The sequence below is a fragment of the Gossypium hirsutum genome, chromosome D06 (genome assembly GCF_007990345.1).
Source record: "Gossypium hirsutum isolate 1008001.06 chromosome D06, Gossypium_hirsutum_v2.1, whole genome shotgun sequence".
Classification (NCBI taxonomy): domain Eukaryota; kingdom Viridiplantae; phylum Streptophyta; class Magnoliopsida; order Malvales; family Malvaceae; genus Gossypium; species Gossypium hirsutum.
In genome coordinates, this window is record NC_053442.1 from 27,091,107 (window position 1) to 27,109,921 (window position 18,815).

At 32.6% G+C, this 18,815-nt stretch overlaps 1 protein-coding gene across 5 annotated transcripts; it reads left to right on the plus strand.

Annotated features, from left to right (window-relative positions):
• Positions 1–2,537: 2,537 nt before the first annotated feature.
• LOC107902001 (uncharacterized) lies at positions 2,538–8,538 on the plus strand. 5 transcript variants are annotated; one of them, XM_041095453.1, is made up of 5 exons: positions 2,538–2,945; positions 6,986–7,163; positions 7,355–7,530; positions 7,616–7,697; positions 7,954–8,538. In XM_041095453.1, the coding sequence occupies exons 2-5, from the start codon at positions 6,986–6,988 to the stop codon at positions 7,971–7,973; spliced, it is 456 nt and encodes a 151-aa protein (XP_040951387.1). In that variant the 5' UTR covers positions 2,538–2,945; the 3' UTR covers positions 7,974–8,538. The 5 variants fall into 5 exon arrangements, 2 of the variants coding, with proteins under 2 accessions (XP_040951387.1, XP_040951386.1); XM_041095452.1 differs by having other exon boundaries at positions 2,544–2,945; positions 7,616–7,846; positions 7,954–8,535; XR_005914580.1 differs by having other exon boundaries at positions 2,542–2,945; positions 6,986–7,498; positions 7,616–7,846; positions 7,954–8,535.
• The last annotated feature ends 10,277 nt before the right edge of the window (positions 8,539–18,815 follow it).

Below are 18,815 nucleotides of genomic sequence, written 5' to 3' on the forward strand. Positions count from 1 at the left end.
GGTGTCAGAAACAGTGGTTTTAAGGCCACAAATTCAATGAGTAAGTTCGTAAATATTATATAATAATATTTACGAGTCAAATATTCTTTTAAAAAGGTTTTTGATATGATAAGTTATGTTATATGAGTAATTAATTAAGTTAAAGCAGTAAGACCCTAAAGTCAAGCGAATTTTAGAAAATGAGGTATCGGGACCTCATTTCTATAAATCGAGTCTTAAATATTTTTATAAATATTTATGGAGTGTTATTAAGGTCTTATTAAATTTTCTCTAAGAAATTTTAATGTTTGGATAGTTAATTAATTAAAAAGGACTAAATCGTAAAGGATGTAAACTTTGATCAATACTGGATTTGAGTGATTAAATGACTTAAAAAAAGAATAAAGGTAAAGGGACTTGAATGGTAATTAAACCAGTCAAGGAGTTAGTGGACAAATATGGACATGGATTTGGTGTTTTATTTAATTATTAACCAAGGTTAAAATGGTAATTTGATAAATTAAATTAAATTAAATAAAAACAAAAGGCTTAATTACCATACTCTTTTTGGTTTCTTCTTCAACAATCGAATATCCATGGAAAAATCAAGCTAATTTTCGTCCATGGTTATTTCTTTGTCCATGGTATGTAATTCTTACCCGTTTTTAGTAATTTTTATGTTTTTGAAATCATTGCAACTAGGTCTAGCTAGCCCGTATCTTTATTTTTGAAACTGTTAAAGATTTTGAATGTTTCCATTGATCAATACTTATGATTTTAGATGTTAATTGATGAATTTGAAGTATTTTACTAAGTGATTTTTGATGAATTTTCTGATTAAGGACTAAATTGTTGAAATAGTAATAGTTCAAGGACTTGATGTGAAATTATTGTAAAAATTGGCTAAAATGGATTATATTAATATTTTTTTGGTATGGGTTTGCAATAAAAATATTTAATTTGCATGTTTTAAGCTTAGGGACTAAATTGAATAAAAGTAAAATGTTAGGGGCAATTTTGTAAAATTTTCAAAAAAGACTAAATGGCATAAAATATTTTTTTTAATATCTAAATGAATAAATTGAATGAAGTTATTAATTTAGATCAAGATAGAGTGGAAAATCGAGGAGAATGGAAAATTACCAAAAAACCCATGCACTTTGACATTTATGCAATTTAGCAAGGTAAGTTCGTATGAACTATAGTCACTTAAATGTTGATTAAACTGAATGTTTAATGTGGTGTTCTAATGTAAATGAATCAATATATATGTTATGTATTATTATGCAATTTATCATATAAAGAAACGATGGAAATCTAACGACGTACGACGACTATTGAGCCTCGTTTAAACCTTAGGAATCTATAGGATACAAATGGCATGTCATTAGGGTTTTCATGTTTTGGGTTCCGGTTCTGAATGTTCTACCAATGCCTTAGGCTCAGCATTTGTTTCGGATACTCATCAACTTGTGTAAGCAGCATTGTGTAGCTTACATTCCGACTGTCAGCTTGTGATAGTAGACCCAGGTTACCATGTTGAGGGTGCTGGTCTTGAATGTCCTACCGATGGCTGAGTTCCAACATTTGTTGCGGATACTCGTCAGCTTGTGTGAGCGACATCGTGTAGCTACATTTTGACTGTCAGCTTGTGTGAGCAGACCTATTTATGGCTCGAGTGACCAATGATGAAAAGGAATGGTTTCAACCATATGTTTAACACAGTTTGTGTGAGCTTTCTTGTGTATCCAATATTATTCTAAGTGGTTCAACGGGCATGAAAAAGGAAGGAATGGTAACCATTCAAATGACTTATATCATGAAAACTATGGAAATGAATGAAAAAGAAATGTTGAATGAAAGTATGTCTAAGTTCATAAAATTGATGATTTCAAGTGAGATTATTCATGTTTAATGACTTACCTTATGTTAATTCAAATGAATTATGAATTGATGCACTGACATGTGTTATTCATAATGCTTAGGCTTGTGTCAAGCTATTGGTTGGATTGTATTATGTTAGTTTTAAAGATATGCATTGAAATGGTAAGTGTCCAAATGAAAATATGCTTATGTTCATGAAAAGGTGGTATTCTCATTGCAAAAGGGCCTTTCAGATAGAATGTTCTAGGTTCGCCACATACTCTAGCGCACTCTAGTCTCATTGTTCTTACCATGTTACTATGTTGGTTCTTATGGGGCTTTTCCTACAGAGTTCACCACACTTATCATTTTTTTCAAAAGACTTCATATGTCATTTTATAAAAGCTCGCCATGAGTTCCTTGTTTTTTTTTTTTTGTTCAGAGTCCACCACAGAAGAATTTCTTTCAAATGGTTGCCGCAAGGTTCATTCTTTAGATGGCATTACGAAGGCATTCCTTTTCAGAGATAGCCATAAAGACTTCCTTATCCAAAGATTTTCACAAATGTGTCTTTTTCATTAAGTACTCGCCACAAAGGCTTACCCTTCCGGAGTTTTGTCACAAATAATGTCCTTTTGCTGATGTTTTAAACGAAAGGGATTTGCCTAAACTCACACTTTGCAAGGTTTGCCCCTCATCATTCCAGGATATACAAAGAACCTCGTTAGATAATAACCTTCCTTAAATTTTCCCATATGATGCCATAACCAACCTGTTACGGTCTTAGGCCCCGTTCTTCTGCACGTTTTAAAAGGACTTTTCATTGAAAAAGTCATTTTCCCTTAAAAGGAATGAGGAACAGCCTCCTTCTCTCCAGATTATTTCACCATCAGAGAAGAGAAAGCTAAAAATTTCTCCTTTTCTTCAGCTTGAAGTGCTTTTGGCTGAAAATTGACCAAATTAACTTGTCATCTTCTCCCATAATCTTTTTTCTCCCACAAACGTGCTTTTGGCTGAAAAGAAAAAAATTTTGATTTTTCATTCAGGCAACCCTCCTCTGCTACTACTTTGAGGCAACCCTCTAGTGCTTAAAAGCTTAAAAGGTATCCTATTTATGAATTTACAAAACTGCTTGATCTTTTTTTTTTTTGAAAATTCATTTCATTTCATTGACTGTTTTGGCTCATGATTTTTATCGCTTTAAATGTTTCTTTCAATTTTTTCCTCATCTTTTTTATTCGTTGACCTTTCTTGGTCGGCTCATTGATTTCAATTATTTGAGCTCTTAGAGTTGGATATTTTTAGATGCAAACGTGACCTGTACCTGCCTAGCTCTTCAATGTTTTCAGCGATTTGTCGCATAATTTATGTCTAAGATTAAGATCGTGTTTTGTCGATTTGGGTGTGATAGATTCTAATTGTTGTTTAAGCTTAATGTTCATCTGCATTTCACGAGGATTGAATACTTGCATGTTCTTTCCCTTAGATTTTAATTGTGGTTTATTATTTGACTAATTTCATTTTGAGGTGAATAACAGTAGATTGGAGCCTTAGCTACAGTGGAATATGATAAATTTGATTGCATGAAGTATATATCTTGATTTTTGTATTTCGAATTTCAAATGTGGAGTCGATAATTGATAAATGATGTTGCTTTGATTTTCTTTTCCTGCTGAATTTGGTGGTTTACTTGGTAAACAGTTTGAATTGTGATTGATTGATGATGAAGTCTCATCTTTTCGATTTCTATTCTTTTTTCTGCAAATAATTAGAACATTGTTGTGCCAAACTGGATAATACTTAAAATGGGGGTTTCAACTGGTTTACAGTTTCGATGGATATGAGATTGTTGTGGAGTATGAGTAAAGGTTATTTTTTAGACTTTCAGTTTACATTATTATTTGTTTCCTTTTGATCTTTTTCCTTGGAAACTAAAACTAGACTGTAAATATATATACATGCACACACACACACAAACGCATATGTACTTTTTTCTTTTAATGAATCCTACGCATGTTTACGGATTTGTGTTTGTGTTGTCGTTTCATGTTTATGGTTCCTTAAAGATCATTTTGGAATTGATTGTTAGTGGTCTTGAATTAATATTCCTAAGTTTGATTAATGCATTGCTGCCCAGGCTATTTGTGTCTTTGTTTTCGCACATTCGAAAAGTTCTCATTATCCTAATCAGTTCTTGTTTGACTATGTATTTGGCTTTTTGAAATGTTTTGGCTGGCATTTTTGGCATTACAAAAGTTCAAAAGTCATCAGCTATCTTTTATCTTAAACTATAATCTTGTATTCTTTTTTCCTTAGATATTACAGTTAATGTTTGCCTGTTTTTCTGGTCAAATTTACTTGCTAGTGCTGATTGTTTTTTAAACCAATAGTACTCTTATTTGTTGCATTTATTCAATTCCTTGCTGCTGGTTGCATTACTACCAAGGCTACTTGACGTTTTCATACATGTGTTCCAATTTCTCCTTTTCTTTTCTTTCAAGTTCTGGACCTAACTGTAAGCTCCTACAAAAGGAACAAGCAGATCCTTCCACAGACCACTCATAATCTTCTGTTGGAACGGTGACTTATACCACCGCCCTCATCTTCAACGGTTGCTTCTCCATTTTCCTATCAAAAACTAATATAAATGTATGCATTATTCAATCCCTGATAAGTTACCAGTCAACTGTGGCCTCTCTCAAACCAGTTTGAAACAACTCATTCTTATTTTCATCAATCCAGCTACTGTTTTCCAGGCAAGAATTTCTGTTAACTCCTTTCCGACATCTCTCCCCATCCTTTTTAGCTCAAAACTAGCCAAGGCATAACCAAAATCTTTATTTTAAGCTTTTGTACTATTTTCTCTAATGTTTTCAAAAGTCTAACCTGATTTTTGTTGTGTTTGTTGGTGGAATGGAGCAGAGACTTATGTTTGGGCCATGGTTTTGTTTTTTTTTTGTTTGTCGTATGTTTTCTAAATAATAGTTCAATTTGATGTTTTCAAAAAAGAAAAAAAAATATTACCTTCTTATTTTTTTTTAATTTAGCAGAAATGTTTTCTTGGATTTATTTGTTTGTAGAATGTGTTGTGGTGTTTTTGAAAAAGTGTTAGACAGTATAAAACAAAGGTTGGATTCAGATATAAAAATTTTATGTTTGATCTATTTAGAAAAATATATTTTATTTCTTGTTTAAGTTTATTTTTTAAATTTAAAATTTGAACTTTAATAAGTAGTTAAACTAATGTTTAAATCTAATTATATCTAACAATATGATAGCTTTGGCCTTAGAGATGTAACTGAATTACCCAGCTTTGGATTGTGAATTTATTGATAAATGATTGATTTGGTTTAATTTATTGATAAATAAATGGATTGATTTGGTACAATATCTTTTGTAAATGACACTTTTGGTATAATAGTGAATTTATTGATTAAATCAATAGTAAGTACAATATCTTTTGTAAATGATTGATTTGGTTTATTTTATTTCTCCTTAACTATTTTCAGCTTATTCTCAATCAACCTATTCTAGAATTCCTTGGTTCTTAGACTTGACAAAGTAAAACCCATTTATTACGTTTCTTTCATTGTTTTTGCCTTGGATTCTAAATAGTTAGATGCAGTTAACATTGATGTATCAATTTGCAAAATTCTATTTTTCTTTTTTCTTAAAGAAATGAGCTTTACCTCTATAGACAATGGGAGCTAGCCATGTTATTGCTGTTAGGCTAATTTATTGAAGTTTCATTGGATATTGGTAATATAATAAAGACATATAACATTTACTGTCGGGTCCATTTTTTGGTAAAATTAATATTAGAGGAAAATATTTTGATACACATGTAAACTAATATACTTATGTGACATTTGATTTTCTTGATTGTTTTACTGGCTAAAACGAATCTATTGGTATACACAATAGATTAGTGCTTCGGCAGTTGAAGTTAGTGGTGAAAAGGTGAAAGCAATGTGGGATAAGAGATTGACAGAAAAATTTTGTGATATTTGTATTAAAGAGATATTAAAAGGCAATAGGCCTGGTACTCATTTCACAAAAGATGGATGGTTGAAAATAATGACCAACTTTGAGAAAGAAACGGGAAAGAGTTTTTCACAAAGACAACTTAAAAATAGGTGGGATGCCCCAAAAAAGAATGGAAAGCTTGGAAGAAACTTAAAGGCGAAGATACTGGTCTAGGGTGGAATCCTATAAAAAGAACCGTTGATGCATCGGATGATTGGTGGGAGAGTAGGCTATAGGTACATTAACAATTCTGAATATTTTTGTGTTTTCTTATTTATGAGGTTATTGATAATTGCTGTTATTAAACTATCATTTAAATGTAGGATGTGCCTGAAGCTTAAAAATTTTGAACTTCGGGCATTGATCCTGAATTCAAAGGAAAGTTGGATCAAATGTTCATGGGGATAGTTGCAACAGGTGATAAACCATGGGCACCTTCTTCTGGTACACTTCGGACTGATTTTTTTGAGGATGTTACCAACGAAATACCTGAAGAGAATGAAGAAGAAAATATGAGAAATGATGTTCATATTTTAAGTGATGTTCACATTTCAAATGATGTTCAAATTGATGGGAACGGTCAAAAAAGAAAAAACCCTGAGAAAAATAGAAAAAGTATGCAATGCAGCTGACAATATGAGTCAAGCCACATCTAGTTTGACTCTTGTTATGGATCCATATGGTATTCCACAAGCAGTCAAGGTGCTTGACAGCATGTCGAAAGAAGATCCAGAAGCTAGTCTGCTATACTTTTTCGCACTTAAATTATTGCTCAATAAGGACAAGTGAATTATGTTTTTATCAATTAATCCCAAGATTAGAGCTTTGTGGCTTAAGTCGGAAATGGAGGATAGTTGAACACTTTCTGATCTTCTAGGGTTCAGAGATATCTATTATGTGACTAAACAACAATGCTAAACTAGTTTTATCAATAGTTATTTATGTTTGGTTTTTGGACATTGAATTTATGTTCTACTTATTTATGTGTAATCTAGTTTTATTAATAGTTGTTTATGTTTGGTCTTTGGATATTGAATTTATGTTCTACTTATTTATACTAAATTATTTTTATCAATAGTTTTTTATATATGATTTTGGATATAAAATTTATTCACAGATGATGAGTATAGTTGAGAATTACAGCGGTGATGAAAATGATGATGAAAGGGAAAAGAAAGAGATTTTACAACGCATGGAATGTTTTAATCGATTATTTGTTGCTGCATCTTCTTCCGTGCAATTATATTACGAGAAGTATATATTGAGGCAACCATGCATGGATTCAAAACAGTTAGGTGAGACATGGATCCGAGAGATCCTCGATGGTCATGAATCACGTTGTATGGTTAATTTTAGGATGTCTAAAATGGTATTCACAAGTTTGTTGAGAGTTTTGGAGACAAGATACAACTTGCAAATTTCAAGAAACATATCTTCTACTGAAATGTTGGGTTTTTTTTATACATCTTGGGCATCGGCGCAAAAGTTTCCCAATGTCGAGAAAGATTTCAGAGGTCTGGATCAACAATAAGTCGACACTTTGCAATTGTGCTTGAGAAAGTTTCAAGGATGGCCACTGATCTAATTGCACCCGAAGTTCCTTTTTTTAGCTCAATACCCGAACAAATACGTAATGATTCTAGATATATGCCGCATTTTAAGGTTAATATTTAATTTTATATTATTATATTTTAATATATTTGGTTGACTAAAAATATGCACGAGAGTAATATGATTATTTGTTCAGGATTGCATTGGTGCAATCGATGGTACTCACATTGCCGCTATTCTTCCACCAAATGAACAAATTCCCTATATTGGAAGAAAAGGTATCCCGACTCAAAATGTTATGGCAGTATGTGATTTTAATTGTGTTTTACCTTTGTCATGGCTGGATTGGAAGAATCGGCACATGACACTAGAATATTTTTTGATGCAATTCGAGATCCAAAATACAAATTTCCGCACCCACCAAATGGTTAGATTTTTTTATGTGTGATTTTTTAAATAATAAAGTATAAGTTCTGGTATTGATCATTTTAATAAAGTAATATGATTAATTGTTTGTTATATTATGACTTGTAGGAAAATATTATCTTTTGTGATTTGGATATCCTCAAATGAAAGGTTATCTTGGACCATATAAAGGTCAGCGATATCATTTACCTGAATTTCGTAGAGGTAGACCGGTATCTGGTAAAGAAAAGGTATTCAATCATTCACATTCATCATTACTTAGCATGATTGAATGAACTTTTGGTGTTTTGAAGAAAAAATGGGTCATTTTAAGGGATATGCCAAGTTATTGTTTTGAGAAGCAAACGATGATCGTTGTTGTTACAATGACGATACACAATTTTATCCGAAAACATGTCGGTCGAAATGATGCAGATTTTATGGAATACGAAGATATTGACTAGGCATATGAGAATATTATTGATTCAGAAAATGCGCATGGTCGAGAAAGTGATGATGACGACGACGACGATGATGATGGTGATGATGACGGTGAATCAAACAATTCAAGTGGTTTTGAAATGGAATTAACAAGAGATGCTATAGCATCTAGATTAATGAATTCACTTTAAATTGTAAATGCTATTGACAAATTTTTAGTATTTATATTTGGTATATAAATATTATCCCTTTTTAAAACTTTAATCCAAATATATGTAATATTTTAATTCATTAGGTTTATGTTTTCTATGTTATGTTAGTATATAATATGAGTTATATATTCAAATACATTTTAAAATAAAATAATACAAATGTGTTCAAAGCATTAATTAAAAATAAAAAATAATTTTTATAATAATATAATCGTGTCAATATCTAATTACAAATATTTAATTTTTATATTTAAATATTTAAATATAGTTTATATATTCTAATTAAATTTTATAAATAATTAATATTAATTACTTAGAAATATTTAAAATTAATATTATATATTAAAATATTAAAAATAAGTTATAATAAATTATTTTTTTATATTTTTGTTAAAATATCATAATATTAACTAATTTGAACATTATTTAAATACATATTTGTTACTTTATAATCTCATGTCTAAAATGGACATTTTATTCTTCAAAAGCACTTTTTGACAGCAATGCCAAAGACTCAAATTTCTCAAAAGCACTTCTCAAAAGCACTTCTCAAAAGCAATAAAGAACTGGCCCTTAGACAACATGATCTTTTTTAGTGCCATTGGCCATAACCATTTATGGTCTTACACGATATAGTCTTCTTTAATGCCATGGCCATGGCCTTGTCCTTTTAGAGATTTGTGTCTTTAGTCTTGATGGACCCCTTTGACAACTCCAGAGACAGACACAGAGTGATCATGTATCAACTCACTCATGACAGACATTATTATGCTTACCGAACACACTTGCACTTTCTATAAGACTCATTCTTACTTTCAGACATAAGCACACCATAGTCATTTAGATTCAAAAGCCTTACATTTCTTAACAGATTCATCACATCATACTTTAGTAGATTCAATCTCATGCTTTGGTCACCTATGATACGAACTCGCTTACGGGGTGTAATTGAGTCTTTGAAATGCCCAATCGTCAAATTAAACAGTTCTTGTTTTACTTAACAAATAGGTTAATTTAAAGAAAGAAGATAGTAAAAACAGCAGATAAAAAGATAGATTAATGGAAGGATGGTTTTTTTTTAAACGAGCTTAAAACAAGAAAAAACCCTCAATAGAAATTAAGGATCCAATTCTTAAATTTTTTAAGGTGATTGGCAGAAAGCTGGATAGAACCGAGACCTGCTATCTAGTAAGATAGGAACCAACGGTATAAGGGATGAACGCCACAGTCATAGGGTGATAAGTTCAAGAAAGAATTCAAGGTGGATGCCACTAGCAAAGCTAGATAAGTCAGTTTGAATCCCGAAGAACAATGAGAGCTGAAAACTCACAAAGTTTATATTTCATTCAAATGACAAAAGTTCAGTAATGTAACCTTGAAAATGACCTATTACAAGCTATATATAGACACAGAGAATGACCATTTAAATTCGGCATAAATGTGTTCACACAACTATTAAAAATGTTCACTCTTAAAGCATTAAATCGGTTCTTGAATTTGGCTAACTCAGGCACTAGCCGAATGGACACTTTCTTCCACCTTGGTGCATGCATGTATACTTAGCCATGAAGGTTTCCTTAAGTTCCATGAATGTTCAGCCCTTAACTCCTATTCAATCCCCCTGGCTGAATGATAGGTGCGTGGACATGCATTTTCCTTAATTGAATCTTTAATGTGTCTTGAACACGTGAATGGACAGTTTGCATCTAGTTGATTCATTCCCCCTTCTTTCGATGCATGAATGTGCTGATACATTGGCTGAATTAATGAGGTTGGAAACCCTTAAATATTGTACATGAATGCTTCCAGGCATGAACCGAATACTCCTCTCCTTAACACTATTCATGCGTCTCCATTAAATGCCAAGATTTCTTTCACCTTAAGTATTGCTGGAGACGTATTTGAATACCATACAATCAGTCACAATGTACCCACATTGAAGGCTGATTCTTGGTACACCAAAACATGAATGGATGCTTCTTTGAAAACCGTATGTGCATGTACTCATTATTGCTATTGGTGCATAAATTGTCCAGGTACTTGCTCTCCTTAAAGTAGCTTGAATGAACATGAATATCCAGCTGAGATCAGCTCCCAAATGAACATGCACAATCAAGTGCATTCTCCAGATTATTGAACTTCAATAAATCAGCAAGGTTCATGGTTCAGCCACATGAATGAATTTCCAGCCCCCATTTAAACAACCTATAAAACACATTAAACACTTACTTTAGCTCACAAATAAATATGTATTAGAGTATTACACATTTAAGAAAGCTAACTTCATAACATGTATTAAATCTGTCCAAATAAGAACATATTTAATAAATCAGAATTAAACATGTATGAATGTTGTCCTAATTGAAAACAAGAATTAAAGCTGTATGAAATTGGACAGAATTAATAAACTTAAAAAATATTTAAAATGTCCAAATTTTGACACATTTAAACTCTAATTATTGATGTTTAAAACCATGACATATTTATGGAACTTTAATTAACTAACTATAATAACTATAACTAAATTAATTTATTTATTCCAGCCATTAAACTTGCAAGCTAAAGAAAACCAGAAATGAGCTAGAAGTAGAATGCATGGCATGTTTGGATCGTAAGTCCTTGATTGCTCAATAATTCCAGCAACCAAGTTAACAATCTGAGATTAAGGCCTCATTTTGCACTTGGGACCCTTGAGCGTAGGCCAATTTTGATGCCATCAAATTGTCTCGTGACATGATGTGGCTAAGGTCGTAACATAGCCTCCCTCTTGAAAATGATTTGTCCTCAAATCAGGCCATTTGCTCGTGAAAAATCTTTCAAGATCGTGAACCATTTTGTTTAGGAACCTGACAAAATTGCTTCCAAAAATGTGAGAATCACAAAGGGTCTGAAAAGATAAAAGGTTATTTGCATGTCCTCCCTCTTTAGAAGGATGCCATTTGAAATTGTCACCTACACAAAATTCAAACAAATTAGTGACAATATAAGTTACGGGAACAAAATAACTAGTTGGTTTCCAATTTAAGAATGGAACGCATGAACCAATGCCAGACTAAAGGTTATGAATGGATCTTACCTTATCAATTTGAACCAAAAACTTCAAAGATGGCAACAAATCAGAATCACAAAGCATTCGGCAGTTAAAATCTTGGAAAAGAAAATTCCATCGTTCAAACCCCTTAAACAAAAACATAAAACAATAATTCCGGGATCAAAAATAAGGTATAAACATGCAAGTCATAAAGTCATTGAAAGTTATAAACATGTAAGTCATACTTGAATCTGTTCACCCATAGTGGAGAACAAAAATTCCCGCAATCATAGTTCACACACTTTATTTAAAAATAACGTTAAGTCACAGAACAAATGAAAGAGGCCTATATGTTTATACAAGGTAGTACTATGATGCTCACCTTCTCGTAATGATAGCCTAGGAAAACATGTTCCAGGTTTGAGCACATGGTTCTGATCACTTGTTTTTGAATACAATGAAAACCTTTCATTCAAAAACAATGCAAACATGCTAGACAAATAGGAATTAGGCATGGATCTGTTCAAGCAATTAAAACTTTCAAAATACATTCGAACAAGCAACGGTATCCACAAAATTTCCTTGCAATGATTAAAAGAATTCATGTAACAATCGAAACAAGCAAATTAGGTGTTTTACATGAATACCTTTGATCGCATGCGACAATCATGTTTTGCTGACTTATAAGTGGAGCAATGTCATCAACGTCCACAACATTTTGCAATTTGATGTGGTTTGAATCAACATGAATCAAATGATGATAGAAATATGTCAATACACTATTCGAAATAGGTTCAGCAATGAAGCTCACATCATTGAGCATTTTTAACACAAAGCAAAAGATAAAAGAAGTTATGCAAGTCACCTTTCAAAACAGATACATCAATTCCATTCAAGGTTAAACAACAAAACAAACGATTAAAAGAACTTTCTTTGAGACAAACAAAATGGCCGAATTTTTCAACAAAAGTCAAACAAGGTTGAATGTCAAGAGGTTTCTTACCTGACTTTCCTTCGTAAGTTTGAAAAATATTCTCACCATCCAACTTACCCTTTTCGATCACTTGAAATCGACGTTCATTGGCAAGGTAGTGAAGCTGGAACTTATCTTGGGTTGGAAATTTATAAACCTGTAACGAAGAGAAATCACAAGGCAAAATCGAGTGGAGATTAGCAAAAATATTCCTCCCTTGTGTTTGAATATTTTCTTCACTCGTTTCTTTTTCTAGCTCTTTCTCTTTTTTCACAATCTCTTTTGTTTTTGAAATCTCATTGACACAGTCATTTCTCACCGTATCTTTTCTTTCTCTCTCGTTTTTCTTGTTTTTATTTTCAAACTCTTTTTCAAAATTCTTTTCTGGCTCTTTTCGTTCAAGCTCTCTTTTTCTTTCAATCTCTTTTATTTTTCACTCATTTGTTTTCATTAAAAACTCTTGCCTTTCTTTTCTTTCAATGTTCTTTTCTTTCACGTTCTTATTACAATATGGGGTTAATGTGGAAGAATCAAAATGAGAAGATTTTTGTCGGGTAAGAGGGAACAGATTTACATATGAGACACAACCAGCTCTCCACGATTGAACCTCCACAGATGAGTATCTTGATGTACTTGAAGAGATGCTTATGCCTTATTGATTGTATCCTCGAAAGTCTTCGAACTCGTGGTTCTCTTTACTCCGACTTGAATTCCTCGACGAATAGGAATCATGACTTGGTTCTCTTCTTAAGAATTCATAGGAAGACGAACTCCTTGACGATGACGATGGACTCCTTGATGATGATGATGGAGTCCTTGACGATGACGATGGACTCCTTGAAAATAACTGTGGACTCCTTGATGATGACGATGGACTCCTTGACGATCTTGTTTTTTTACAATCTAACTCTTTTTGTATTTGCTGGAATTTAGATGGCAGAATCCTTTTCATTTCTTGCTCCCACATTTGGAATTCTAACTCAAAAATTTCTTGAGACATTATTTCAGCAAAGGATTAGAAAACAAAAGAAGAATTAAATAAATAATAAGTCTCACCAAATTCAAAAATCCTCACTAATCTCTCGCAAAGAAAATAAAAGATGACACTCCCCTCGTGTTTGCACTCGATTATTTGGCTTTTACCTCATATAATGAACTCTCCTCTCTATGCATTTTATCACTCAAATTCACCTCTCGAAGTTCTTAGAGATTTCCTTAGACTTATAAGAAAACTTGTGGTTCGGCTTCAAAGGCTAAAAATATTAGGATTGATGCAAGGTAACTAGGTAGGCTGAAATATTTTTTTGAAGAGTGTGGCTACAAAAACGGTTTCTTTAAGAACAAACAAGAAAGATCGGGAATGTCAAAAACACTTTTGAAAGCTAACTTTTCTTTTGTCGAAATGCTCAAAATCAAACTCCCACTTTTGTATTTCACTTTTGTATTTTTCCAACTTATATACACAACACTTTTTTTACACACGAATTTTTTTAATTCAATTTTTTTATTTTTTTTATAATTCTGGGAGTATAAAAATGATAAAAATGTACTTAATCTAAAAAGCTTTGATACCAAATGATACTTGCCAGCTAAAGAAAACCAGAAATGAGTTGGAAGTAGAATGCATGGCATGTTTGGATCGTAAGTCCTTGATTCCTCAATAATTCCAGCAACCAAGTTAACAATCTGAGATTAAGGCCTCATTTTGCACTTGGGACCCTCGAGCGTAGGCCAATTCTAATGCCGTCGAATTGTCTCGTGACATGATATGGCCGAGGTCGTATTAACCTAGCATAGAAGTTTCTAGATAAGAATAATACACATGCAAGATTCCATCTAGGGACTCACCTTACTTTCATGTTTCTCAGCTCCAAAGCTTTAGGTCCAGGCTTTTTTTGGAAGATCGAAAAAAACCACTGTTACGGAGCACAGAAGCTCGTCAAAATTCACTCCTATACCTATTTTTTTGTAATCACTAACAATTCAATCCTCCACTACTGCTGTATGTCCTTTACCTTACCCATTTTCTCAAACTTACTCTTTTTCCACAACATAGCAGGGAAGACTATCGATGTTACCTTGACATGAAGCACTCATAGGTGAGGATCCAGATCAACATCTTCATCTTTTTAATGGAAGGAAGCACTTTAGATTGTTTTAGATCTAGATCAGGGAAATACTTCTTGGAGAAGGTGGAAAAATTTCCCCTTTTTAAAATTTTGACTATCTAAATATTGCGTCAAAATCCCATTATGTTTGCCATATGGGTGGTTTACAACTGTAAGAAAATGTGTGTGACAATTCATGGTTATATTTGTAAATTAATATTTCTGGGTCAAATTTATCGTTTGTTCCTAACCATCTTATTAGAATATAATCAGTACCTTAAGTAGCCAAACTTGGTATGTAACGCCTTATGGCAATATTCCACTTTCTTCTTTCAAAATTCCTCAACACTTTACTAAGTTTCACTCCTATAAATGTCTCACATTCTGACACATGTTTCTTGAATATCCTAAATGTTAACGGTCTGCCCAAATCCATTCTCCAAAGTACTATTTGGGCAGGCAGAACCACGCTACTATTTTCCTCCGGCTTGTTCGCCTTACCAAGACTTCATCCAAGGGCGTACCCATAGACTTCGACCTCTTGGTTCAATCCAACACCATACTTACTCAAAAGCTATTCCACAATTCTTAATCCTAAACAACACTCGAGCACTAGGGCTTCACCAGGCGGGTTGTTACAACTCTCTCTCACTTAAAAAAATTTCTTCCTCGAAATTTCTAACTTGAAGGATTACACTTGAATACAATACTACTGATTTTCCGCCAGACACGTACTATAAGTTGGCTACCCCTTTGAATTTTAACTGTCACCCCAAAGTTCCTAAACATTTCACTTACTTCCTTAAGACATATGTAAAACATACATTAACATTTTCTCCTTCTTGGAATAGCTTCCTAAGCAAGTTGTTTTCATAAAAGCAGTACTGAAACTCTTCATCGATCACTTTGCAAAATCATTCGAAACCCTAAATTTTATTTATTGAAATCGTCTGCAATCTTTGTCTTTCTTTCCTAATTTTTTTCTTAAAGGTAATCCTTTCCACTTTTGTCCTTTTAAATATTTAATTCTACTTCTCTACCATGAGAAGAACCACCATCAGACAAAGGGGCATGACCAAACTATTAGATTCATTTCTCGTGAATTCTCATCATTCACAGAGGCTGAGGTTTGTGATTACAAAACCACGAAAGAAGAAATGATTCGATTATAAGGAGCCTGAGGCCTCTGAAATTTGCGTATGATTTCTAGTTTCTCGATCGATGTCATTTTAGCGACAGTTCCCTAAGTTTTATCTTGCCTTTCGTCTTGTTCGTAATTAACAGCTACGGTATTGCACCAGGCCAATTATTTGCCATGTCCTGGTGGAACTTGGTGGAATTCTTCATTCACTGTTGCATTGATAATGAGAATCCACTTTTTGGAGTCTTTCAGAGATTTTATCAACTCAAGGTTCAAAGATCTAGAGCTTTTTTTGGTGAGGACCACTTCAGCATGAGATCTGGTTGCGTGCCTTTTATCAAAAATAAGATTTATAATCTTTATTTGAGGAAGGATAAATATATTAGGCTGGTGAGTAAGCTTAGTTTTGGTTTTGGTTTTCCCACTAAATGGTTTCTTCCTCGAGAAAGTGTCTATGACGCATGTCAACGCTTTTAAGGCTAAAGGTGGTCATGTTCTTAATTTGAGGGAGTTGGTTTTGGTCGGGGATACATTCCAACATTGTTTACAGAATCAAATTCTCAATGGTTATAGCCTAACCTTTTCGTAATTAACATTTTGCACTAAAACAGTTTTGGACAACAGCAGTAGGTTAACTTTGAAAAATCACCATAAATTGTGCAAATGAAATTAGAGGATGAAAAAAATATGGAATTAAATCTTACTAAGTCTAGTTTCTCATATAAGAAACGTTGTAAGTAATGGAATTCTAAATCATGAGATATAATAGATTTTGTGAGACAATGTCAGAATGATTTCGGGTTCCCCTGTTATGACTTTGGAAAATCATAAAAAATTGTAAAAATATAATTATGGGTTATAATTTATATGTTTAAAATATTTAAATAGTCTATTTTCAATAAAAATAAACAAGGATATCATCCAATTTTTTTACAATGAGATAATTAAGTTTTAGTGAAGAAGGGTTGGAACTGTTAGACAGTAGAACAGAGGTGACTTTAAAGAATAAAATGTACTGATTGGCTAAACCAAAAATTCTAAAAATTTTATGGTAATAATATATGTGATTCTAGTTTTAGATAAAACTAACTAATCTCAATTTGGAGTTCTTTAGCTCAAGATATAAATAATTTAGTGACTATGACTCAAGTGGACAACTTTGAATGAATATATAAATAAATGGTGAAATTATAGATAATGTTACATATAAGCATGTTATATACATTAAGGATGTGGAATGGAGAGGAGGAGGAGGAAAATATATGATTATTCAACTAGCATGAGTTTTCATTAAAAATGACCAATTTACATGTTTAGGTTCAGGGACTAAATTGAACAAATATGAAACTTTAAGGGTAAATTTGTAAAAATGTCAAAAAGTGACCAAATTGCATGAAATGAATTGTTTTATTATTTAAATTAGTAAATTGAATGAAATATTAATTTAGATCAAGATTGGGTGGAAATTCAAGAAAAATAGAAATTTTCCAAAATGTCCCTCAATTTTGCTATTTCTGCAATTTAGCCTGGTAAGTTCGTATGAACTATATTTTATATAATTTTAATAGAAGTGAATGCTATTTGGTAATTAATATTATATATATATGTGTGTTTTATTATTGAAATTGAATTATTATTGGTAATAGGTATAATTATTAGATGTTTTGAAATGATTACCGAAAGCTCGATTGGGTTGGAAGCTTGTTGGAGATATATCAGATTATCCATTGGTTCTATTGGTAATTTTGGATGATTTGATTCTGGTTATAATGACTTGTATAAGTTAAATTGGTTAATGTTAGCTCATAAATGTTTTGATGTTGATTGGTTATAAATTTGAATGCTTGATGAAATGAAATGTCTGAAAATTAATTTGTAAACTCCGATAATACTCTATAACCCTATTCTGGAGAAGGATATGGGTTAGGGGTGTTACATTAATAAGATAACATTTAACCAAGAACTCATGTGTATTTCCATACAAACAGAAATCATAGAGTAATCACTAGCATTTAGAAAGAAATAAGAAAGAATCAAATGGAGAATATTATCCCTAGACAACTCGACTGAATCTCTCTATTCCCTTTTGTCTCGCACTTAGGTCTCCTCGTTAGGAGCCAGTCTGCATCTAGTTTTCATGTTGGCTCACCCATGAGAGGCTTAAGCAGCAATGGTCGTAAGCTTCAAGGTAATATGATGAAGATGATGATGGAGAGAAAAAGCTCCCTTTTTCTTCTCACGTCTACCTTTTTTGTCCTCCTCCAACAGTACAAGTGTTCTTTCCTCAAAATTCTTATGTCCTTGTACGTACAGGTTGGCTATACCAGACTAGACAGCTCACACAGTTTTGGTTCTTATCCAAACAACTATCAAGTGCGATGAAAATTTTGGATGCAATTTGGAATTAACTCATGCAGCGACATTAATGCAATAAGATAGCAAAATTAAGGATAAAATAAGTTAGGATTCACTGAGTTATAAAATGCAATTTACTAAACTGAGAATGCTAAAATATATGCTAAGGGTAACTAAATGGACACAATTTAACCAATAAGTAAGGGGGAAAACCTATGTTTTTTCTAGTGCTATCACAAGACTTGAGGGTCGACTACCAACAAGAGAGAAAGGTGGGAGAATTGAATGATTTGTTGGGTATTATCGAGGAAATATTCAAATCTAGTGAGTCATATGCGGAAGAGCCACCATACTTTTTAGACATTGAGGAATAGATCCCACAACACAAGCTGACCGAGGATATACCCCATCAAAGACATAACCAAATGGAAATGGAGAACTTAGAAGAAGTTGAACTTGTATATCCAACGTCGATGATTCTATGGAAGGTGAAACAGAGTGGATTGGATTTTGATGAGAAATGGCTCGAAATGAACATATAGAAATGTCTTAAGTCAAGGTAGGATCGATTTGTGCATTTGCTGAAGGTGGCTTGATCAACCCAATGATAAACAAGCAAAGGGTTAAAAGTTTCTAGGACTTTGTGGAAATTTCATTTCAATGGAATGACGGACCATCTAAAAATAATGCTTTAAATCTCTTTTTATGTATCTTACTCTCTTTTTGTAAA

Coding starts and splice junctions, on each gene's coding strand:
- LOC107902001 (XM_041095452.1), top strand. CDS start 6,986: ATGATGAGTATAGTTGAGAATTACAGCGGTGATGAAAATGATGATGAA. Junction 7,531..7,615: donor GATATATGCCGCATTTTAAG/GTTAATATTTAA, acceptor TTATTTGTTCAG/GATTGCATTGGTGCAATCGA. Junction 7,847..7,953: donor ATTTCCGCACCCACCAAATG/GTTAGATTTTTT, acceptor TATGACTTGTAG/GAAAATATTATCTTTTGTGA.